Source organism: Plectropomus leopardus, chromosome 8 (assembly GCF_026936395.1).
Source record: "Plectropomus leopardus strain MGB_pleo_1.0 chromosome 8, ASM2693639v1, whole genome shotgun sequence".
Taxonomy (NCBI): domain Eukaryota; kingdom Metazoa; phylum Chordata; class Actinopteri; order Perciformes; family Serranidae; genus Plectropomus; species Plectropomus leopardus.
This window is the reverse complement of record NC_142183.1, coordinates 13826829-13852426: the sequence shown is the minus strand read 5'-3', so window position 1 is coordinate 13852426 and position 25598 is coordinate 13826829. Positions and strand designations below refer to the sequence as shown.

The 25598-nt window shown below is 38.4% G+C and overlaps 1 protein-coding gene across 7 annotated transcripts; it reads left to right on the top strand.

The window, feature by feature from the left end:
- The first annotated feature begins 617 nt into the window (after positions 1 to 617).
- On the top strand, positions 618 to 25548 carry septin6 (septin 6). Of its 7 annotated transcripts, none has more exons than XM_088080914.1 (11): positions 618 to 767; positions 3622 to 3736; positions 6439 to 6634; positions 8567 to 8753; positions 11300 to 11461; positions 13183 to 13279; positions 15558 to 15726; positions 15931 to 16063; positions 16180 to 16370; positions 17776 to 17822; positions 23699 to 25548. In XM_088080914.1, the coding sequence occupies exons 1-10, from the start codon at positions 738 to 740 to the stop codon at positions 17777 to 17779; spliced, it is 1284 nt and encodes a 427-aa protein (XP_087937040.1). In that variant the 5' UTR covers positions 618 to 737; the 3' UTR covers positions 17780 to 17822; positions 23699 to 25548. The 7 variants fall into 7 exon arrangements, with proteins under 7 accessions (XP_087937040.1, XP_087937038.1, XP_087937039.1 ...); XM_088080912.1 differs by lacking the exon at positions 23699 to 25548 and adding an exon at positions 19826 to 22171; XM_088080913.1 differs by lacking the exons at positions 17776 to 17822; positions 23699 to 25548 and adding exons at positions 17431 to 17483; positions 19826 to 22171.
- The last annotated feature ends 50 nt before the right edge of the window (positions 25549 to 25598 follow it).

Here is a 25598-nt window from a genome sequence, read left to right as displayed (position 1 = left end):
TTTGTGTGTATATTGGCACAATCAAACAAATAATCTATGGGAACATCATGTCGGATTAGTGATCAGGTAAAAAAAAAAGAAAAAAAAAGTGTTGTGGAAGGAGAGTCGATCACTCCGGAGGCTCAAGGTGTAAATATGTGTAGCTCTGGGGAGGATCCAAAAAAAATCCTAAGCAAAACAAGAAAAGTCACACCCCAGCCACCTTTCTCCTCTGATAAATAAAGAACAGTCCCCTATGATGCAACTGTCACCATAACCAGCCTTACTTCCTCATCTGTTAAAACATCTAATAGGGGTGTTCATGTCTGCACTTAGTATTTTAACACTAAATACTCTAAATAATGTTGCTTCAATACTCAGTTTCCCGTAGTTTTGCCACTTGCTGGTAAATAAATCTCCGTTTGTAACGTTCATTGATTGCTGCTCCCTTCACACTGGACGACACCATGCAGACATCTCATGGGGGAGCGCACCGGGTAGAGCACATTTTTTAAAATCATATATATCCGGAATATTTTCCTCAAAACACAAACCGGAGTGTAAGCGGATTTTATACATTTGTTAAATTAAACAATGCCTAATGTGAGCTGTTATATTTTCGCACAGTCGTAAAATAGCCTGTTGAAAAGTGGTACATTCCTACTAGGCCATCTTTCGGTGTAACTTGAACGGCGCAGCCTCCTTTGCTAACCGGAGAGAGCAGCAGAGGTTTCCTCCTCCAGCTAACAGCTACCACCATGGCGTCAACTGAGATAGCAAGGCAAGCGGTGAGTAGCCTATTTAATTCACTATTAACACACACCTCTTGAGATGTGTTTGCCTCTCTCTGTAATTATATTTCAGCGTTGCATAAGACATTGTAATAATTCGGGGTAGGTTTGAGGTTGGCTAGCAGCCGTTGTTCGTGGTTAACGGTTATATTCCGTCCAAAATTCAATGTAACGTTGCTTGACAAAACGACAAAAAGCGACGGTTAGATATTAGACATTTTACAAGCATTTCTAAATGTATAAGAATTGGCTGTTATAAAGTAAAATCGTAGCTTTCTGTCAAATATCTTCATTCCAGTATTTTCAATATCGCTAGCTAACGCCTGCAGATTTCCTGTGCTGATACCGCTAGCTAGAATTAACCATTACATTACTAACGAAATGTGTCTCTGTGGGATGAAATGTTATAAATGCAGTGTAGTAGATTGTATTAGCTCACGGTAAACCTATAACCTTTTATAGAGCCATCGGTAGGCCATTCATTCTCAACGCCCCCATTTCAGCACGGCTACGGTGCTCATTTCCGTTATGTTGTTTCATGTCCCGTTAACTTTCAGTCGGGCGTTGTCTGATATTCAGAGAAAATATGGACAAAACCAGCGATAGGCAATCAGGCCCAGTGATTTGACAACTGTGTGTAAATGTAACTGAATACATTTACTCAAGCACTGCACATAAGTACAAATTTGAGACACTTCCACTTTACCTGAGTCTGTTCTCCTTATGCCACTTTGCACCTTCACTATATTACAGAGGGAATTATTGTGCTTTTTACTTCACTAGCAACTAGTTACTTTCCAAATAAAGATTTTTTCCAGATAAATAAACACAATAAGAGTTAATAAAATATGTTTTGTTAGATCAAACTACCAAATGGTGTATAGAACAGCTGAAACGATTGGTCGATTAATCAATTTGCAGATCGACTAACAATTATTGGCAACTTTTATTTTTTTAAAAGAATATATTTATTACCTTTTTCATATATAACACAGAACAAAGCAAGAAAACAGCTTGAGCATGACATGACAAAATGAGTAGTTAAATTGAGAAAATATTTAACTATTTAACGAGTTGGCATTATATCTCTCCCCAACCCTTACCACCCCCTAAAAAAACATATATATATTTAATTTATTGTATTTTTTTCTAGTATTGGGTTCATTTACTTTTAATACTTTAAGTACACATTTCTTATAATACTTAATTTACTTAGGTAACATTTTCAATGTAGTACTTTTAGTTGTTACACAGTATTTTTACAGTTTAGTGTGAGTACTTTAACTTAAGTAAAGGATTTGAACACTTTCTTTACCACTGGTGTAAAGTTTGCCTTTTTTTGTCTGGGGAGAAAAAGGAAGCCACTACACCCAGAAAGAGTGCTCAGAATAGCAAGGTTATGCAGTGTGATATCCCTTTGCGGCTCATTGAATGAAAACCCGCTGTGTGTAACTTGGCTGTGAGTGTCTTGAAAAGCAGGAATGGTTTCAGGAATGTTGCACTTGCAGCTGAAGAGGAAAGGCTGTTTGTCCAGTCACATTGCCCCCCAGTTTTCCAAATACTCCCTCAGCTGTTTAAACCCCGTTTCAACTATCCAAATAATCCACAAGTGTCCAGTACCATCAGCTTGACTGGTTATTTTAAATTGACCCTCAAACGGACTGTTTTCCTCTCAAAGCCACATTGGAGAGCACCACTGTGTTATGTTAAGCCACATAATGGCTGGTTGGCTGAGGTTTAGCTGCTTGAGAGCTCTAGTTTCGCCATATAATCTAAATTCTTTGCCTTCCTGCACCTCATAATGTAGACGTGGGCTGCAGAAATGAGATTCGCAGAGATGGAGATGCTCACCAGCAGCCACACGCCCACACACACACATGTAACAACAATGTTTTTACACTTTGGTGTTTTGTGTCTCTGGTCCAGAGATAGACTGTGTACAAACAGTGTAAAAGTAGAGTGAAGGGAAGTGCAACTGGCCAAAATTAGGGAGTTTAAGGGTTCAAATTAAAGTGACACCACAGTAACGCACAGTTGCTTCAGTAAATGGACTCCCTGGCTCTGAAAAAAAATCAGCTTTTAAATTATATATTGACAGAGTTATTTGTTGTTTTTGCAAATTATATTTTTGCAGATTCCTTCTTACTCATGTATAACACGCATATATTTTATATTTCTAACATAAGACATATATACATACACACTCAGCACATTCTACATATTTATAATTCCATATTCACCTACTAATGCAAATTGTTTCTTTATAATTACTGTATTTTTATTTTATATTTTTACACACAGCACATTATATATATTTAAATATTCACATACTAGTGATATTTTTTTAAAAAATTATTACTGTATTTCTATTTTATATTCTGTATTTTTACATACTTTGTGCCGGTACTCAGTTCTACTTTCTATAATTCTCTGTGTTTGGCATCAGAGCGACTGTAACAAACTACAATTTCCCCTTTGGAAGTATTTCTGATTCTGAATGATCTTGAACTGCGACACCTCTCCATATATGTACATTGTGGTTTGTAACCGTCTCGTCTGTGAGAACAAAGTCACATCTCAGGAAACAGGATGTGAGCGACATTGCACCTGAAGACAGTCTGAAAGACAAATGTTATCAAAGATGGTGGAAAGTGTGGTAATTTGAGTGTTTTTTTTTTGCGATATATGTTATTTCTCGACAAGAAAGCAATCAGTGAGATGTACTGTAAATGAGAGAGACGCCTGTGCTTGTTTACAGTCTTGAAAGCATAGTGTCATAACAAGACATATAAGGTAATCAGCGACTGATGAGTTTCAGCTGATGTTTTGTGTTGATTTGGTGTGTTTTTAGGGTGAAGGTGCTCGTGCTGTTCCTCTGGCTGGCCATGTTGGCTTTGACAGCATGCCTGACCAACTGGTCAACAAGTCTGTCAACCACGGCTTCTGCTTCAACATCCTCTGTGTTGGTGAGTATGTCGTGCGTGAAAATGCTTTTACTCTCCCTCTCCCTCACCCTCTCTCTCTCTCTCCTAAGGCTAAAAGACGACTTATTTGCTTCAATGAAAGTCAGGCTTTTCCACACGATGCAAAGCACATTGCTCAGTGTTTGATCTGCTCAGATTGCTTTGGGCCAGTCAGCAGTGGTTACCATAATAAGTAAGATGCTCTGGATTCAGATAGGAAATGTCTGCAAGTAGTTATTTAGCATTTATTAAGATATTAAACATTACAAGCCTTTCTGAAATATTTGTCAGACACAGAATTCCTGTGGACTCTGCAGTCTTAAAAGGCATTGAATTAATTAATCTAAAAATAAGACCTTAAATAATATTAAAATTAAAGATTAAAGATTCTCAGACATGAGAATGGGATTTTATGATTTTTTTCTTGCTTAAGTTGCATTGTAAAATTAAAAATTAACTAGTAACATGTTTTATTTTTATTATTTATTATTATTTTAAATATATAAAAAGTCTGCCAAATTCCCCTCGCATGAACTTCACCAAAAAAGTCGTGTTTTATAATGGAACCAAAATTTAGGCAAAATTGTCCCTAAGCAATTGATTGCCAATTTTATTTGTTGTAAAACTGGTATGAAATTTTATTCCAAGTAGCATTAAAAAGTTTCAAAAAGTCTCAAATCTAACGTGTCTTAAGTTGTAGTAACCCTGAGGTAGTGAGAAAGGTTTACCTGTACATTCAATTTATTGACAAAATAACCCGCTTCAGCTTCATTAAGTGCTGGGATTATTCACTCATGTACACTCAGTTGCCAGTTTATTAGATGCACCCAGCTACAACTGATGAAATCTAATACAACAGTCTTGCAATAAACCCAAGCATTATGGAGGAGATGAAGTTCAGTTTGCATTAAAGCTGTGATAAAAAGCAGCGTTGATGCAGCTTTATGGTCGTTTTGATGGCTATACTCTGTGGTGCTGTTTTTAATGTATTGTGGCATACTTACTGGCCTTTGTAATATTTTTCCACTCCATTTGAGTGCTGGCTAGAACTTAAGATGTTTTGGTTTTGGACAACATTGCAACACTGCCTGCTGCACACAGTCACAATTTTTGCTATTATAATCATGTTGTTCCAGCAAATGAAATCCCCAAGCAGCAATGGAAATGTGTAAATAATTGGTTAGCAGTCTGTCCTTCTTCTGCCTTTTGTGTGTTTGTCCCATTACATCTCCTAATTTTAGTATACACAAACATAGAGGAAAACATGACACACATGCATACTGGTTGTGCACACCAAGATGTAAACACTTTTAAAATCTGAATTCTAGGCTGTTATTTTGTGGATCGAATTTGTGATGATAAAATTTCAGTTTTGTATATATTACCACTGATTGGGGAGCAGTAGCAAAGGTCGACCAATTTTTTTTTCTGTACAGGCTGTTCTGATGCACTGTCCATACATATTTAAAAAACGTAATGTACATGTTCATATATAATCCACATAGTCATGAGCCAGTCACAGACAGTATATCCCACGCTATCGTGACGATCACCAGACCTGAATGTGGTATGTTTTAGGCTTAAGCCCACTTCTATTAGTATAGGAGTGAAAAGTGGAAAAGGCCAACAGCAATGAGTTTTTTTTTCATAATTTAAACACAACTAATGTCATTCTTACTTTATATTGGTGCCAATACAACCAGAATTTCTAAACTCCCTTATTAAACTTTAGTACAATCCATTCAAGAATATGGAAGCAAAGATGATGCAGAAAACATATTTTGTTGCAAACTGTAAACGCTGTCGTGTGACTCACAAGTGCAGCATCTCACAGTTGTACAAGCCTTGCTTGAGGCAAAGACATGTGATCCTTGTTTTTCATGATTTGGTTGTGGCCTAAAATTCCAAAGAAGGAATCAAAAGAAAGTGAAGATGAGTGTTAACATTAGGCTAAAAGATTACTCATAATCACAGTTTTTATTATGTTATTTATGGTTTCAGGAGGTTCAATTGCTACCTTTTACAGTTAATTCCTTCCGATGTTTACACAAGACGCCAAATCGTCTCCAGCATAAGAGACTTCTCTATAGTGACTAAAACTGAGCTCAGAAACAGGAGCATTGATGCATCTTTTACTTTGGATTCTGAGGGGAAACATTGGAAACTTGGAACAGTGAGAGTGAGATATCACATAAAAATGGGCTAACATGCAGAGACTCCAGGTCAGGCTGTGATGAATAAAAATAGAATTTCTTACAGAGGGAGGTCTGTATCTGAGTCATCTGACAGCCTCCAACAGTAAATGGATGTCAGAATACATCCACGAAATGTGCAGCTACTTCTGCTGTTTTTGTGTCTGTAAGCATCTGGAAATGATATGAAGCATCTTCAAAATGTCATCTACTATGTCATCTACTCTCACTTTGAACAACATCCTTCTTTTCAGGCTTTATTTTTTTTTACTTCAATTTAATAGGTGTTTAATGAAAATGTATCAGAGGCTATCATTATCAAAAGATCACTAAAGTATGCTGGGTAAAATGACAGGCATTGCTGTGTAAGTGAAGGTGAATAGGACAGTTTAGTGTGACGGAAACCACACTATTGATTTTAAATGATGTAATCAACAAAGCAATGGCTGACTGAGGGCAAGATCAAGCTTTGCTGGATCCTACTAACACAATACATTTTTCCCTTTTGTCCAGGTGAGACGGGTCTGGGGAAGTCCACCCTCATGGACACGTTGTTCAACACCAAGTTTGAGGGTGAGCCCACCCAGCACAACCAGCCGGGAGTCACGCTCAAGTCCAACACCTATGAGCTCCAGGAGAGTAATGTGCGCCTCAAACTCACCGTTGTCAACACTGTGGGCTTCGGAGACCAGATAAATAAAGAGGACAGGTAAAGCAGTCTGGATAACTGTCTTTGGGGGAGGGAAAGATCTGATCTCATAAAACTGGTTTCTGTTGTGCACTTCTTTTTTTACTGAGAGACTTTATCTTTTTGAGCAATAGCAGAGATCCACACTTGATCGTGCACACAAAATTCCTGACATACAATGACTCTGTGAAAGCTCTGAGACTTATGGGAGCTTGGGTTTCACTCAGTTCTGATCCTTAATGAAACCATATCCTTAGGGTGAGGAATTAAGTCTCCATCTCAGGGGGTTTCCCCACAGTTTCGTACAGGGTTCCCACTGATCCTCAAAAAGTCTTAAAGGGCATCGAATTCATTAATCTAAAAATAAGGCCTTAATCTGTATTAAAATGACTTAAATTCATCCTTTCAAAAGTCTTAAAAATGCTCAGACAGGGGAAGTAGGATTGGTATGAAATGTTTTTTTCTGACATTGCATTGTAAAATCTCACAATAATTGATAACATTTGTTTTATTTGTTAAATAATTTAATAAATTAAATTATAACTCTCCGTATCAACTTTTACATACAGAAATCAGACATAGGCGCTTTTTTTCCTTCTTGTCCATGTTTGACACATCAGTCTGCAATGCACGGGGTATTATACATATTACATATTTTTGGTCCATTTTCTGTAGGATATATCATTTTCATTTTTGCATGTACTGTTGAAATAATCATTGTATTAGTCTGTTGATTAAACATCAATAACAATTTGTACTTATCACTCTAGTCATTAGGTTTTGTCAAAGTTAAATGAAAAATGCATCTTTTAACCCAATCCCTGGCCCTATTATGTACCTATTTGACAGTATACGCCAAACAATGAAACAAACGTGAAAAACACCAATTTCTTGATATTCTGATTTCAAAATCCAACCATGCTTTCTTTAGGTAAAACAAAATATAACGTGTGTTCACATCAGCTAGTACCCAACCACTGTCAAACAATAACAGCATGTTCATGTTCATCCATCAGTCAGTCTGCAACTTTTAGCTGCAAAGAGCTAGTTCATTTCCTAATTAGCAGCAGCATGCTATGTTGATGTGTTTTCATTGCCCTACAATGCTGTGGTTACGGCCCTCTGGCCAGACTTTATTCACTTTGAGGAAGTGGTATCTGACAGCTCCAGAGTATTCACAAGGCACTTTATTGTGGACTGCTTCAGCAACTAATGTTACATGGGGATATGATGGACTAGACTCTGTCTCCTTGACAGATACTACTATCCTGTTGGCGTTACAATGAAATAAAATTTCTTCCAACGGTGCATCACACCTGCTGTTTCACTTGGAACTACGTCAGTGCTGAAGCCAGATCTTCTCAAAATGACACATCATTTTGTACTTCAAGTTAAATTCTTTAAGGTGTGCCTCCAGGAGAAATTAAGGCCAAACAAATCTTACCAGTAACAACACATATATGGGCTGCTATTAAGTAAATATTGTATGTCTGCCTACTAAAATACAACACAGTAATAGTAGTAGAAGTAGCAGCAGTACAATACAGTGTTTTTTTTTAAGTTTATGTGATTACTGGTGACTGTTCCCAACTGACCACTAATACCTTGTAAAAACAAAGTGGTCAGTGGTCACATAATATTTCTCAACTTCAGGAGTTGATGAGGGTCACATGAATGCTTCATTAAACAATTAAAAGGCGTACAATAGATTACGAGGATAAGGGCCCCACAAAATAGTCTGTCTTTGTCATCCAATTTTAGCCACATTTGGAGCCTTTAAAGGGGGTCAGGGGGTCAGTGTGCCTGTTTCCAACCACTGCTGATAACATTTTTTATTTACAGTAAAGGTGAATAATATTTTGTTTAATAAGAGAACAGGTCAGGTGCTATTTAAGCAGTGTATTTTAAAAAAGATGCTCAAAGTTAATTCCCTGTCTTTTCCTTCTCTGACAGTTACAAGTCTATTGTGGAGTTCATTGATGCCCAGTTTGAAGCATATCTACAAGAGGAGCTGAAAATCAAGCGCACGCTACACAGCTACCACGACACGCGCATCCATGCGTGCCTTTATTTCATAGCTCCAACGGGACACTCGCTCAAGTCCCTGGACTTGGTGACCATGAAGAAACTTGATAGCAAGGTGAGCCTCACTTTGCTTCATCAGCCAACAGCCATTTTAATGTCTCAAAGTTTCCAGTAGATTTTTTTTAAGCTGGGAGTGAATTAGTTTGGAGAACCACTTTAATTTCTGGTGTTTTCCATCAATTCCAGTTTGTATTAGAGTTTAGTAATGGCTTTTTCAAAGTTCCTCTCTTGGCATTGATTTAATCATAAAATAGATAATAGGCAACTCTATACCTTTGCCTTGTTTATTATGTGCATATCAACATAAGTATGCAAATTGGCCCCACCCCTCAGCCACTCACCTGCAGCTCAGTCATACCTGTGCACCTCACTTGTTCATTCCTCTCTGTAACAGTAGAAACATAATGGTAATAGATAATATTAAGACAAAAATACTAAAGGCTGCCCCCTGAAGGTACAAGATACAAATCATCAGTCAAGGACCCCTCATGTTGACTGAGACTCTTCGGCTCGATCAGTTTGTGTTTTTTTTGTCAGACACTGTGCAGTACTAAAGTTTGGGTCCTCAGATTTAGCTGCAGAGTAAGCGTTCCTCACTTTAATCCTGCTCTGCAATACAGGTAGCTCCAGACCCAGACCAAGGGTGAGTCTGAGTGAGATGGAGGCAGCTGCCCAGTCAGGCTTTTAGACATTATCTTCTGACTTCTTGTTAGAAGTGGTGAATTTATAGCTCACAGCAATTTATTACGATACAGTCTTTTGCTTTTGTTTGATATCTAGTGTCGGCAAAAAATGTTGTTTCACATGTCTGATACAGAAAATAGCTCAGAGGGCGAACCTGGCTTGTTTGCTATATTACATGAATGTTGCCGTCACCTTAAATGTCCCATCAAACCTTGTTCAAATTCTCTTTAGAAAAAAGGAAAGAATTGTTAAATTTTTGTATTGAACAGCCAAATCTGATTCGACTGACACAGTCTGAGCGTTATACAGCCCTAAAAACACTGATTTGAAGTTACACCTGCTCATCCTCTAAAGCCCCTTGTTTGGTCGTTGTGTTGTGCTAATGATATAAAAAAGCTCCACTCTGCCAGTTGACGAGATTAGTTCCTTCGGCAAGTGACGCATGAAACCTTGGCTGTCTGAATTTGTGTTTTTCAGACTGTCACTGGTACACTGCAGCTTTAAGGTGGAAATGCTTAGCCATGGTGTTGACTGCTAATTTCGATCATGATATGTCTTGTTGCTCATAAACGCCATATGGACATGTTACAAGATTAAAATTTGATTTTCATTGGAGGGAGGTCTTTAACATAAAAACATTAAGCATCAGTCATGATTTACAATTGTTGCAGCAGAATGATGTTAAAGAGTAACTTTTTTAAATTCTTCCGAATATGGATAGACTTACTGTAACACATCACAGATCTACTGTAGGTAAATCCTTTGGCACTGCATTGTTGTTTGCAGCATTTGATCTATTTGCTGTAGTCACGGGTCATAAACCTTTTCTAGGCCATCTGCCTGCATGCAGATTGGTTCTGGTCTCGTTACTGCGTCGGTGTAGGTCAGCTGTAAAATGCAGTCGGCTTAGTGACTCCAGCCTCGTTTTTTGGTGAGGGCCCTCGCCACAGCAGCTTATTTGCATGCACCGCCTGGCTTTTATACAAAGAGTCGGCTCAGTGTTTGCCAGAGCAGCTGTGCCCTCTGGCAGGCGCTCACAACAACGTGATGCAGAGCCTCCTCTTTGTTTACACATTCACCTGGGGGGCGCTCAAACAGTACACTGCTGAAGTGTCCATGAGCAAGGTGTTCGGTCCTCACCACACTCAGGGGTACAGTGGAGTATTACTTGTTCACATGACCCTGAGCGTCCCCTGCTGTCAGTTAAAGGGGCCCACAATATTTTTGGATTGTGTAGGCAAACAGGGCTCGTAGAAAATAGCTGTGTGGGAGTTAAAGTCTCATTTTTCATCAGCCAGCTGTGAGTGCATGTATAAGAATGACCCTGCCTGTTTTTCCATTGTTTGGATAACATGGATAACATTTGTGTTGAAATCATTTGAGTAACTATTAACACCATGTTTGGAGAGCTTTTAAGTGATGTGGAGCAGAAGATGGAAGCCTGCTGCTCCCTTTGCTGCTTTGCTATTTTTATCTCTGCGCTGAGGAATGTGTAATTGTTTGCGATACACAAAGCCCTGGAGCTACAGAGAACTACCATGACGTGTTGAAATGATAAAGAGAGCATCGGTAGTCCTTCGTTTATCAAATAGTACTGAAATATTTTGCATTCCCAGGCAGCCTTTGATTGGAAAGGGCATGATAGTATTGGGTATAGCTGTGTTTTATTCTGCTATCAAAACTAATTTTGGTTGATTAGGAGGGAGCTACTACTTCAGAACGACCAGAATTATTCGATTTGCAACGTGATTAACATTTTTGATCCTTTTATAAATACATCAATTCAATTCCAAATTTGGACTGGATAAACAGGGTGGGGAAACTTTGAAAGACTTTTTAGCTGCATATCTTTAAGAGCTATCTGCACCTTTTCATTGTGTCAGCCTACATTAAATCTCTCCTGTTTCTCAACTGCAGGTCAACATCATCCCAATCGTTGCCAAATCGGACGCCATTTCCAAGAGCGAGCTGGCAAAGTTCAAAATCAAAATCACGAGCGAGCTGGTCAGCAATGGAGTCCAGATCTACCAGTTTCCCACTGATGACGAGTCTGTGGCAGAGATTAATTCCACCATGAATGTGAGACTCAGAGCTAGTTTTCTATCTACAAACAGACCCCCCAGATCATTAAAATGTCTTAAAAGGCATTTGGATTCATTACTATAATAATAAGGTCTTAATTTGGTATTAAATACTGAAACCAATCGTATAAAAATATAAAAAATGTTAAAGGTACAAAGGTTGGTACACAGCGCTGCATTCAAAACTTGGTATATTTTATGCAAAAAGTTTTTCAGACTTTGCATGATGGAAGTCAAGGCAGTAGAGCTCCACATGCAGAGTGAGGAACACAAAATTGCAGAGAAAATGATGGCCGATATCAATACAGTAACCATTATATACATTTTTGTATTTTTCAATGTGGAGGCTCATGCACACCTTCAAAAACCTGTGGACAGGTGCATAGGAGAAAATTGTTCATATATGAGAAAAAGAGAGAATTCCAGCACACTGTCGGATTATTTGCAGTGAACTTTCTTATTAATTAAACAACATTTATTTTATGTTGTTTACTCAATAATAAAGTTTATTGCAAGAAATAGGACATTGTACAGGTATGGTCTCTTTTTCACATATTTGTATTTTAAAAAGGAGTTTATATTAGTTTAGAGTTTTAACTGGCAGCTCACGAAGGCACTTTGGCTTCATATTACTGGCGCTTTTTATTGGCAATAATTTCATTATTGGAATCATACTTAATATAAATGTTCCCACTATGGGCCAATAATTTATCATCCCAAAATACTATATCACCAGGTACTTCCCAATTCTGTTCTGCCCTTAAGTTTTATGTTAGGACAAACATTTGGGCAAAATCTTCCTCAACCCTAAAAAAGTGCTTTCAATTCATGTCATTTTTTTCTTCTGTTTTGCTAATTGCAAAATTGGTCTTTAATTTCATTCCAAGTGGCATAAATAAAAGACTGAAAAAAGTCTTAAATCAAACTTGCCTTAAGCTGTAGGAGCAACACATGCTTTTACACAGTATGTGTTACTTAGAACATATTAGAGATGATGTGTGAGGCCATGTTTGTCAGACTGAATCTTCCATTTAATCTCAAGGAAGTGCAGTGTTGTATGAAACACATTATTTGTTTGTTAGTTTTAACATAAAGTCTGTAACGCGTTATTGGCATAAACAAAGTGTGATGTAGAATTCGGACAGGCATCCTCTGTGTCTGCTCAGGCTGTCAGGAAGTCGACCCACACAGGGAGGCGTGTTCAGAGCAGCACAATCAGCCGGCTCACTCTGCAGGAAGCCTGCAGTGTGGGAAAGGGCCTGAGCTCACTGACAGATGAGCAGAGGCTCACTTAGCCTGTTTATGAGGTCTGATTTGTGGAAATGTCCCAACTCTCCCTAACTGATTGTGTTAGATCGTTGCCTCTGGGCTGTTGTTTTACAGTCTGACCATGACTCTGCTCTGATAAAAAAGTCATACATCCTCCTGTCAGAGCTGTTTCTTGATGTCTGTGAAAATAGCCTCTCTATGGTCAGGTTACATAATGAATAAAACACGTTTTTCTCTCTTTTCTCAGTGATGCTGCTTCGGAATTAACCCTTAGTATGTGAAAATGAGATAACTGCAGTAACACAACATTGTTTGAGTAATGAAATGTTAGCAGAGCTGCAGCATATGTGCCGTTTAGTCTGTGGTTTCTGGTGAGCGTCTAAGAGAAACTGCACAGCTTTCAGGAAAGTTTCACTGTATACCAATGCTGCTTTTACTTCTGCTCCACAGAGCCATTTGCCATTTGCCGTGGTGGGGAGCACAGAGGAAGTAAAGATTGGGAACAAGATGGTGAAGGCCCGGCAGTACCCCTGGGGGACGGTGCAGGGTAAGCCCAGGTCACATCCTGCACAGGAAATGAGAGCATGCTCCCTCACGTCAGAGCTGCTGCAGCTACTCCCTCCCCTCATACTCCTCCTTGGCTCCGACAGCTGCTGCAAACTAGTTGATAACCTGTTATATAACCTCGTTTAGCTGCAGTCATTACACTATATTGTAGAGCTACAGCAGCTCTCAGCTTGTACAAATGTCACTGACGATGTTTCATTTGATTTAATCAATCTATAATTGAGTCATTGTAATGTGTTCCAAATAAATGGCTAGTAGTTAGATAGTGAAACTGAACAGGGCTCAGGTTACACTGATGTGCTCTTCAGCTATTTGATACTTTTCCAGCCTCATGCAGTACAGCTTTAAATTGTATGTGTTATAGTCAAGTGTGTGTGTGTGTGTGTGTGTGTGTGTGTGTGTGTGTGTGTGTGTGTGTGTGTGGGTGTTTGGGTGGTTTGTCAGGACTTGGCCTATTCATCATCACACAGCTTAAATGCATAACAATCCACAAGGATGTGGATGGTTTTTGGTTGGTTTTGTATAGAGATGAAATTTACAGTTAATTCCATAATCAGTTATTCTGCCGATTATTTACTTGATTAATCTTTTAACTGGGCCACAAAGTATTGAAAAATGCACATCGAAATTTTCCAGAGCTCACTGTGACATTTTGAAATGTCTTATTTTGGCCAACTAACAATCCAAAACTCAAAGATATTCAGTTTATAATGATAGAAAACAGAAAACCTCCAGAAAAGACTCACATTAGAGAACCACAGAACAGATGGTGTTTTTCTTGATAATTGATGTTCAATGATTGAGCATTTATCAAAGTAGTTGCAGTTTAATGTTCATCAATCAATTAACTGTTGCATCTCTAGTTTTGTACTCCAGCAAACTGGATTTAAAATATACTGATGCCGATGAGATTGACCATCATTTGCTTTTTCTTTAATTTTAGAGCATTTAAATCCACATTCAGTCATCTGTGTAGAAATTGTAGCCCTTCTTACGTACAACCGCCGAGAGTCAATTGGGCTACAATTTCTGCAGTTTACCCAACATGGATATAAACACAGTCAAACAGCCCCGTCAGCACTTTAACCTCATTGTCGCTGTTTTATGTGAAATTCAATGTGTTGTGTTACAGCCAACACAGTGAAAAACATATCACCTTCCTAATGCTTACAGACTGTGCTGTATAATATTTCTGGCCTGAAGCTTTATCTGACTTTGTTTACCACAGACAAACTGTGTGCGTGTGTACTCACATAAAGTCACATGGTCTGTGGTGCGCTGTCCAATTACAAAATCAATAGATCAGCCACGGGACATGAACACTGTTGTTTTCTTCATGAACGGGTGCTGTGTTAGAACTGGGTCTTTAAAATCCTCTTTTTAGTCATAAAACATAAATTAGATTGGATTATTTGCTGTAACTGTATGTAAATGTTAAAGCTGGGTTAAGCTGTTTCATTTTTTTAAATTGTTTTTTAGGCTTTAGAAAATGTAGGCCGTGACAGGACACTTAGGCCAATTACAGGTCATTTTAGGGAGAGAATATTCCTATTTGCTGTTCTATAAATGCAGATGTGCATGCATGTGCCCTTAGATGGTGAAAGCCTGATTTGTTAAATGCTTGCGGCATCAGCAACAACTGCCTACACTGCAAAGCATCCCCCCAAAAAATAAAAACGAACTTATCAAAAAGAAAGTTCACAAGAGAGTCTGACAATAAATGAAATAAAACATGTCATGAGCATTTCAGGGATGGCGAGAAAATGTTGATAGTTTAATTAAAGTTTAACATTCTGCTAACAGGAGCCAAAGCTTCATGAATACAGCTATTGAAAGTTCATATTTATGTATAGTTAGCTAAAGCCTCGAATCACAGCATGGCATCTCAAAAGGCTACACATTTGCAAACAAAACAGGAAGGTAATTCTCATACGATTCTCAACATATAAAAGCATCCAGATCACAATCATGATCAGGAGGATTGAAACAAATGACCAGTGTGTGAACAGGTCACTGTATGAAGTCCATGCTGCAGGAAGAGGGCTGTATTGTCAAATTCTGCTGTTTCTTTTTGTTTGTTTGGTTGGTTTTTTTTTTTGCTTTTCTCACAAAACTGCTTACTCCAGTTTATGATGCTAGACTATTTGATTTCTGCCACGGCACTGTTCTTTTAAATTATATAATCCAGAATGAGCAGGATGCCATCTGATGTGTCGAGTAAAACATTCATGTGTCACTACGCTGTTTGCCTCTTGCAGTCGAAAATGAGAACCACTGCGACTTCGTCAAACTGCGAGAAATGCTGATCAGAGTGAACATGGAGGACCTGCGAGAGCAGACTCACACGCGTCATTACGAGCTCTACCGCCGCTGCAAACTGGAGGAGATGGGCTTTAAAGACACAGACCCCGACAGCAAGCCCTTCAGGTAGTCAACAAGCTGGACTTGTGATTTTCTTCACCTACATCTGCTCATTTCCACTGCTCTCTATTTCATTTAGCATTTTTCTACTTCCAAAACATTTAAACCTTTTTTATTCTTTTGCTGGAGTGCACCAATTTGTGTCTTATACAGTGCATTTCAGTTTAATGTTTCTGTTATTAATTTTTACTTCACTTTTTCCCGTGCCAGTCTGCAGGAGACATACGAAGCGAAGAGGAACGAATTCATGGGTGAGCTTCAGAAAAAGGAGGAAGAAATGAGGCAAATGTTCGTCCAAAGAGTCAAAGAGAAGGAGGCTGAGCTCAAAGAGGCAGAGAAAGAGGTATTGCCATTAACCTTGGATCCTGCACCATCCTGAAATATCATGTGAATCACTTGTTTTACAACGTTTCTGCTCTCGTCTTAAACATGTTCTGTTTTCTGGTCACTACCACATAGCTGCACGAGAAGTTTGACCGCCTGAAGAAGCTCCACCAGGACGAGAAGAAGAAACTGGAGGAGAAGAAGAAGTCCCTGGACGACGAGCTCAACATGTTCAAACAGAAAAAGACTGCTGCAGAGCTCTTGCAGAACCAAGCGCAGCAGGCAGGGGGCTCCACCACACTCAAGAGGGACAAAGAGAGGAAAAAGTAAGTATTGTTCTCTTCCTCCTGTGCCTTCCTTACGTCTATCCTTCTATCCTTGCATCTTAGCTACAGGACACCACCACAAGTTATATAAGGATTGGAAAAGTCTGGATACTTTGAAGCTGGGAGGAACAAGGCCTCATGTTATTACAATGGCATTTCAGGACATTAATAATTTGCCAAACTTGTGCATGAATATCACTGCCAAGATGTGAGAAGTTGTTTGTAAAGTACTTGGGGTCTTTATGTTCTGCATTACACTAAAATATGCAGCTGTGTTTTGCAAAAATGCAAACTTCGCTGTGTACTTATGCTTCTTTATGTGTTGTGGACGGAAGTTAATTTTCATCTGTCCCACTAATATCATGAAGCGCAGAGTGATTTCTCTGTCACCACTCGTTAATAATCCACCCGACGGTTGTATAATTGAATGCATGCAGTAGTAAAAGGCTCTCAGGCTTCTCTCTGCTTCAGTTTACCCTCCAGCACTAAATTCCACGCTAAATAAGCTGACCAGAATTCGTAATTTATCACCAATGTGGAACATTAAGAGGAGCAGAGAGGAGGAGTGATTGGTGACAATGAGTCGCCGTCCTCATCTAAATAGTTGAAAAGTTGCCAACTGTCAGAAACCATCACACATGACATTAAACACTTAGAACAGAGTTGTGTAAATATCTTTATTGCAACTCTGTTAACAATAACTGGACAGTCCTTTTCATTTGAAAAGAGAGCTGATGAATAAGGATCGCAGTTCAAAACTATTGCATCATGGAAACTATTCGACAGTGTTCCTCACTGTGACCACCCCTCTGGTCTTCATGAATCCGCAGTGTGAACTCAATTTTCCATATTTGTTTTTTCTGGTATATGTCACATGAACTCTTCCAGTAGTTCATATTAATAGTTTCTCTAAATCATGAGCGTATGAGACTGTTTTCCACAACATGTTTTGGCTCGGAGGCAGCGTTTGAAGCCAGATGTGTTCACGTATGGTTGTAGCGTGCTGTTGACATTGTTGGTCCCTTCACGTTGGTAATCAACTCCTGGTTTTGTGTTAAAGCTGATGTGACGCCGTGCCTCTTAGAAAAGGAAGAAGACACTTGCACTGAGAAGGTTCTTGTTGCTTTATTTTTTCTTCCCTGTTAATTTATTTTCTTCACAGCCACTTCTTCTCTTTATAAGCTCTGCCTGGAAAGTTTCTCTTCCCAAAAAGGGGGCAGCTGTGCAACTTCAGCTTTGTCTTTTGGGTCATTGTTTGAAAGTGACTCGAGAGGTCTTTGCACATGTATATTCGTTTTTCTTCATTTCCCGGATGTCACAGTTATTGATTTCTGCTTGTTGTGTAGATGTGAATCTGTCCTGTGAGTGCATGTGTCACCTATGTTGCATCCATAATGTTTTCCAGTTAACTCCTCCTACACTTGCTGCATGCTGCATGGGGCATCTTTTCTGGTAAGACACTTCCGACCATCTGAAAATATAACTGGAAAATGTAAATGAGGTATCAGACTTTTTACCTATGACGTGTACACAAACAAAAAAAATACTATAAAATAAGAAGAAATGGATAATTACCCAAAAAGTTAGATTAAAGAGCCAAAAATGTCTGGAGATTTAAGCTCGGTCTACATATAAACAGATGTTTGTAAAATCTTTTTTTTCTACCCTTTGGCCTCTGTTTCACATGCAAGTTTTAGGTCACTAAAACTGAGATTTTTTTACAATGCCTTTTAAGGCCCCGTCGACACATGTATAGATGTTATTATTTTCCCTTCGTTTAAAAAACAAAATCTGTACATGTGACCTTTGTTTTACAAAATATCGTGTACACACTAGCAAAAGCGATTCCAAACACTTAGCTGTCGTCTGCAGTCTCCTCTAATTGTAAAGTGTATGTACAGGCTAGCTTTACCGTTTTCAAAACGCAGCGTAGGATTGCAACAGTTTGAGATTTCACAGTACGATAACGGTCTCAGAAGAGATCACTGTTTTACAGTATATGGTACTCCGCAATGGCTTTTATCAGTTAGAATGACCCTTAAAGGAGTAAAAACAGAAAGTGTATTTTGGTTAAACAGACCCTTTATATTATTTAAAACTTGAAACAATCCCACTTTCAAAATTGTCCCACTATCTGCTGGTTCGACTGGGCCTGATCCAAAGATGACGTGTCTGGCGGATCAAATTGGCACCACAGGCGGCTCCATTTCTCCATGAAGTGGTGCAGCAGTATCAAGTTTAATTGTAAAATAGTCATTAAACCAAACAGTGCTGACAAACTGAGATGACATTGTTTCGCTTCTTTATATGTCCACACAGATACTAAATAACCATATTTTTAAACAAAAAAAATCTGCACCCAAGGCATTGTAAAAAACTTTCAGTGGTGTAAAACTCTGTTTGCATGTGGACGAGAGGCCAAAAAAAGAGAGAACGATATACATTTAAGAAAATATCTGCGTACGTGTAGACAGGGCCCGAATCATCTCTGCAGATACTCTCCTTTTTTCTTCCTGACATCCTGCACCTAGCCTAAACATACATCAGGCTTTGCACACACAGACATCTCCACATTATAACATAACCATGATCAAATGAACCTCTGAAAGCTGTTTTAAGTATTATCGAAATCAACATGCATTTAATTTGCTCTTTCAAGTTATTTAGATGTGATACATTCCAATAAATGCAAGAGCTATAGTATATCATTGGCAACATCTGTGTTGATCATATCCTTGTGCTGGCAGTGTTTACCGTCCTTGTGCCAGCTTCTAAATCAACCAGTTTATTAGCTCCCCACACACCCGTTTGATATACTGCCCCATCTGCCTCCCTAAATCCACAACAGTCTCTTTTTTGTGGCTCTCCAAAGTCCTTCCCCACCCGGCGCTGCAATCGCACAAAGAGCCATTCAAGGCTGAACTGAGACTAACAGGTCACACCAGAGCAGCAAACAGCCTCGGGCCCGTCTCTGTTTGTAAAGATGACATGTTTTGTTGATCTCATAGCCATATGACGACCCCCTCTGCCCTCCCCTCCCTCTCAAGTGGATACAAAAGCCAAATCCACAGAGAGAGAGATGTTGTTGAGACTCAACCACTGGGGAGGGAGGAAGAGAAAGAAGACATCTGTCTTGCAATCTGTAAAATCCTCAAGCAGCACAAGACTGTTTGAACAGATGAAAACAAGCTGCTGTTGGATGAGGACAATCAGACACATTGTTTAAAGCTCGGGGGCGGGACAAAACCTCTAAAAAAAAACATTTCCACGAAATACTCGACTGTACTTGCACTTTAACCTCTGTACACTCAAACCTCTTTGAGTTGCCTTGACAGCACGATCTCTAAATCTGGTCACTAATGTTGATGTGATGTCACCCATGTGAAACAGTGTGTGTCGTGATGATGTTTTAACCCAAAAGAAAGCAATAACAGCCCCTTCTCTCTCATTTCCAGCTTAGGATTCCTGTAGAAAAAGTGCTCCCTTGTGGCCATCCTGCTGTGAATGAGTTTCCACCCCATCATCCTTTTTTACAGTCCCCGTCCCCCTCCCTCACCCCTCACCCATCCCCCATAATTCAACCCTCCACATGCCCACCTGCTCTCTGGAAGACGCTGGGCATTGCTATCAGTTTGACACCACCTTTTTTTTGTTTTCTTTTTTCACTGAGTGATGCTTGTCTGTTTTTTTATGGTTTTTACAAGCAATTATTCAGCTTGTCTTTTTATACGAATTTACAAAAATAATGCATTCCATGTGTTTTATATTCAGCGATTAATTGCATGATGGAGTGAGCTTTTTAAAATATTAACATACATGACTACTGTTGTGATGGGCAGAAATGTGTTGAGAGTAAAGTGAAACATGCATCAGATGATGGGACTTGAGTTTGTTTGTGGTCTGCAGTAGATTAAAGAATTAAGATGGTTGAGGGATTGATCGGAGGATGGATTAAGTTAATGTTGATCCGTCTTCAGATTAAAGCAATCAGCTTAATGTGTTTCTTAATTTTACTGTAACAGCAGTTTCTAAAAATAAGTACTTATCTTGACATTGTAAACAAAAATTACCAACATACTTGTTAGTAATTAGTCATTGGGCTAGATATAATCTGGTTGATTTTGGCTACACACACAGTTACCATAGTAACAAGCAGTGCAGTTTAGTACTGCAGCAACAGTTGAGCTACTACTTTGTCAGAAACACAACAGAAGAGCGACAGGTGTATGTTCACAGTCAAAACAAACACATGGCTAGTCCAACACTTCATTCATCATGTCACGAGTATGCACATGTTATGACGAGTTACATTTTTTTAAACAATGCTCGTAAATAACAGTATTTTTTTTTTGTACACATTTTTGAGCAGCCCTCTCTGTTAGCCTTAATGGAGTGCTCCAGGCGTGGTGTTTTTCTGTTGGCTGATGCTGACGTTAGTGTCGTCCGGTGTCCTTATGAATTCAGATATATAGAAAAAAATTTAAGAAAGTTCAGAGGAGAGTTAGTAAACTCACTCCAGGTCTGAAAGAGATGACATATGAGGAGAAGTCAAGACAAAGACATTTACCAACTGTAACATACAGGAGACGCAGAGGCTACTTGATTGAGTTTTATGAGCTCGTTCACAGAATATATGATTTCAGCTGAGTCTGTTATCCACTTTTGGAATAATAGATATGATTTAAAAGAGAGAACTTTTTAAAATTACTTCCACTGGGGCCCCTGATGGCTCAGGGGACAGAACAGGCACCCCGTGTGTAGTGGCTGTATCCTCGCCGCAGCAGCCGCGGGTTTGATTCCGGCTTCACCCTCTCTCGCTCCCCCTTTCACACTCACAAAAAATATCTTTAAAAAATTACTTCCACTAAGGTGGTTCTCTAGAATGAGAAAAAACATCACCCTTTTTGCAATAAAAGCACGGAATGAGCTTTTAGAGGACGTAGTGTGGAGTTCATTTAACTCAAAAACAGTCTGGATAAATTCTGGTCAACAAAGAAAATTTCAAATCTGATTTGTGACTTGGTGCACTTGTGTAATTATTGTGTTTACATTGTGATATTGTTTTGTTGTATGGTTTGTTTGTTGTAGTTGGAGAGTCTGGTGGATTTATGTTTGCTAGAAAAAAAAATCATAAAATTTCATTAATTAAATGACAAGCGCAGATAAATCAACACAATATCATTACAGGATCATAATGGAGTCGCACAATGTAATCCACCTCAGGAATGGCAGACCCTGCCACTAACAGTGTAGACTATAATTGCAGAATTTAAATCATTGCAAAAAAATGCAGACCATAAATAGTATAATGTAACAGAAATCTAAAATATAACCTCATAGAGACTCTCAGCCATATCACTTCAGCCATGTGTATATTAGACATTAAATCCAATAAAAATAATTTAGATATTGAATTTGTTTTGGTATTTATGTCCCATTGCTGATGCTGTTTCACTTTAGCCAGATGCATGAGTAGTTGTGAGCCTAATCTCTTTTCCACTTCTCCCGTACCTCGTTTATTGTCATGTGTTATGTGCATACTTGTATTAGCTTTCACATTTGCACTTTTTTTATACACAAATGTGATGTTTTTAAGTATATATATATATACGTATATATATATTAATGTTATCAGTGCAATTGTAACTTTCTTTTTATTTCACATTTTATGAAGGCACATTTAAAAGTCAGTCATTATGATGTCCATTTGTCCTGCAGGGTCCAGTGTTGTTTGTATCAATGTTACACAAAAAAATAAATATTATCTCAAAAGAAAATAAACCCCAATTTTACACACCAAATATTACAACTGTGGCCATAATCATTGTGTATGACAAATATTGCTGTAAATTAGGAGATTAGATGAAAGTTAATTAAGCCCAAATGGGAAAAGTGAGTATGCTTGATTTCCACGATGAAGCATTTTGTTTATTGTTGTTAATTGCAGACATTAATACTGCCAAAGTCTTTAAACGTCTCATTCTGTATTCCTTGTTTTAACCCCACTGCAAGATTGTTTTTACGGTCATTTTTAAGAGAAAGCGGTCTCGGACTCAAGACATTGCTGCATCAAAACACTTTCCACATGATACCAAGGTCAAAATTCAAGAGAAAGAGCCGTTCCCTCCTCCTAATCCTGCGCTCACTGGTCTGTGTGGTGTCACTTTCCTTTGCAGTAATCCCTGGCTCTGCACTGAGTAGGTCCTCAGCCCGCGAGCAGCCTTTGTGGGTACTGAGTACCTCAAATGTGACCAGAGGCTTTGTGGACCCCGTCCTTCAGGGTTTCTTAATCATTACCTGCTCTGCTATAATATTGATTCACGTGTATCTTGTGTTTCGCTGCAGTTCTAACCTCTAATTCTTGCTTTGTTTTGCCTCTGCTTTATGTTTATATGTTTGTGTATTTGTTGTGCTGTGACTAACCCTTTTTCCACTTGTTGGAGATTATATGAGCACTTCTTCATTTATTGTCACATTTGGATTAACATCTTTTCGCACCTAAATGGGCCACAGACGAGGAGACAATCACTGAAATTAATTCATTGTTTAACCCCTTGAAACCTGAGCAAATTGATTTAATTTCTTGCAAAAACATGGGGAGAAGGCAATGAGCATTTTAACAAGACATGATAACTTTATTAAGAGTTCTTTATGTGTTTATATTGTTTGTTTTGGAGTTGTTTATTTTGATTTTGTATTTTTGTTCCATGTTGTCTGTCTGTAACTTTGGTTGCTGCCTGTCTTGGCCAGGACACACACAAGAGATTTTTTTTTCATCTCAAGAGGTCTTTCTGGTTAAAGAAAGGTGAAATAAAAGTAAATAAAGGAATTAAAAAGGAGCACAAAATTAGTAAAAAATATCGGGATAATCACCTGAAAATAAGTTTAAAAACAAACAAATTGTAAAACAAAAACAAACAAGAAAATTATGAAAAACGGTGCAAAAATTGGGGGAAAAAAAAAAAAAGAAAAAAATTATCTTTCCCCCTTGTTTTTGAAAGAAATCAAACCAAATTGCTCGGGCTTCAAAGGGTTAAATAGCTTGTGAAAGTTTTCTGAATGCAGCACAAGAAAACTGATATCGAGTCAGGTTTCAAAGGGTTAAAAATCACCAGCGGGCACAATGTAATCATGATATGTTGCTCAATGTGTTGACTGTGAGCGCAGGGATGTCACCACCTAACTTTGTGTTTCTGCTCATCAAACCTAAGTCTGTTCTCTAGCTGGTATCAGGTGCACTTTTAAACCTCGAGCTTGACGTTTTTTGAAAGCGTTTCTTGCTTTGCCACCTCTCTAACTGCCGGCTCTCTCTCTCTTTGTCTCTTTAGCTTCTTTTAATCTGTCTTGACCACCTGAAGAGGGGATTGCAGCTTCAGCAAGAACTAAGCACCCTTTACCTCTTCCCGTCTTTTCTCGCTGTCTCAACCCCCCCTTTTTTTCTTTTATTCTTTTTAAATTCTCCCCATAGCATCTCCTTTTTCGTTGAATATGGCCTTATGTGGACTCGCATGGTATTTCTGACGACCTAGTGAAGCTCTAAATACACGCAGGTCGGGAACTGGGCACAGTTTAAATCTGCTGTTATGTCTTAATGTATATAAGGAGACTTGTAGTTAATAGAAATCATCAGTTGGGGTTGCAAAACTCGAAGGTGAAATCTTTATTTGATCTTTATGTGAAGCTGCAATGACCTGCACTATGCACTCATGTTTTCAATTTCTTAAAAAGCACACATTAAGATAACACTGAAACACAGAGGCTTGCTGATTAAAAACAAACCCATCAAGGACAGAAGCACTTGAAGAGAGATTTGGAGTTTTTGAAGTGGGGTTGTTTGGGATACTTTTCCATAATCAGTGTATTTCTTGCAGTAGATGTCAGTCAGTACTCCCCCAGTTTGGAGAAGCTGGCTGGAGTCCAACACCGATGCTAAGCAGGACTTTTTTAACCTAAAGAAAGCCTGTTCTCAATCTAAACTCTGGTCAAAACCACCAGACTCCATTGAGAAAATCGGTTATTTTAGCCCGCTGAACACAGGAGCTGCTGTTCTACCGCTGCCTCGATCAGCTAGCGTTTTTGTGACTTTGGTGAATCCGAACTCACCATTTTAAACTTCAAAGCCACATAATAACACAAAAATAATATAACTGTGAAAGGCAGCAGTGGACCAGCAGCTCTTTTTCTCAGTGGAGTATGGCTTTGCAGAAAGCAATATATAAGTGATATTTTTTTTTAAGTTGTTAAAATATGTTTTGTTGCTGACCCCTCTACAGCTGTAAATTGTTTAGCTTCCATGTCGGACTTCAGCCTCCAAACTGAGGGCGTGCTGACTGAGATCGACTCTTTTTAATACATCTATTGATAAGTACCCCATACGACCCCACTTAAAAAACACCTGAACTCTCTCTTTAATACACCACATGTAATGCGTTATGAATATCATATTGTTTTCTTAAATCTAGTTCATTCTAAAGTAAAAACCTCCTGCTTCCAGGTTTTTTTCTGAACATTAAAAATAAATTCAGAGTCATAATCATACAAAAGCCAAAGCAATATTTCTACTCAGCACTTCATTTGATGGTGCCCGTGTTTACATGTCACTGTTGAATACCATGGAGGTCACATGTAATGGCCTTTTATTACACATTGTGCTTTAATATTCACCAGCCTATTCTATTTTTTTTCTTTTGCATGCATCTTTTGATTTCATTACCGCTGTGATCTTGATCCTGCTTGTTTTTATGCCCTAATAACTCAGTTTTACAGTCTATTTCATCTTCATCGCTGTTTTCTTCAAATGGTGCATATTATTAATGTATATTTGCTCTGTCCTATGATTTCAGCTCCCTTTTTTGCCAAATATTAGTATAAGAAGGAGTTGGACTGAATCCCAGTTAGGAGTATTAATTTAAAAAAAAAAAAAAGATACTCATGCATTTGTATAATTTATAAGGATATATTTTGTGTATTGAAGTGGAGACTTGTTGTTTATTACCTATGACCTTTGGACGTGACTCTGAGTGTAAAGTAACATTTTGGTGTCAGAAAATGCCATACATTTTTCTAGTATCAGTCATCACCTCTTGTAGTCAAAAACTCTCCCACACTACAAATAATTAAATATCTTGCTTTAGTTTGATTCCATTGATGTACATTTTCAATAAAAATACGATCCGAACATGTTAAGCTTTTGTCTTTTATTTACAGTGTTTGAATCTCCTGATAATA

Excerpts from the sequence above, each read along its gene's own strand:
- septin6 (XM_088080908.1), top strand. The coding sequence starts at position 738 with ATGGCGTCAACTGAGATAGCAAGGCAAGCG. Across the intron at positions 13,280-15,557 it reads CCCCTGGGGGACGGTGCAGG|TCGAAAATGAGAACCACTGC; the intron begins GTAAGCCCAGGT and ends TGCCTCTTGCAG. Across the intron at positions 16,371-22,546 it reads AGGGACAAAGAGAGGAAAAA|TAATCCCTGGCTCTGCACTG; the intron begins GTAAGTATTGTT and ends TTTCCTTTGCAG.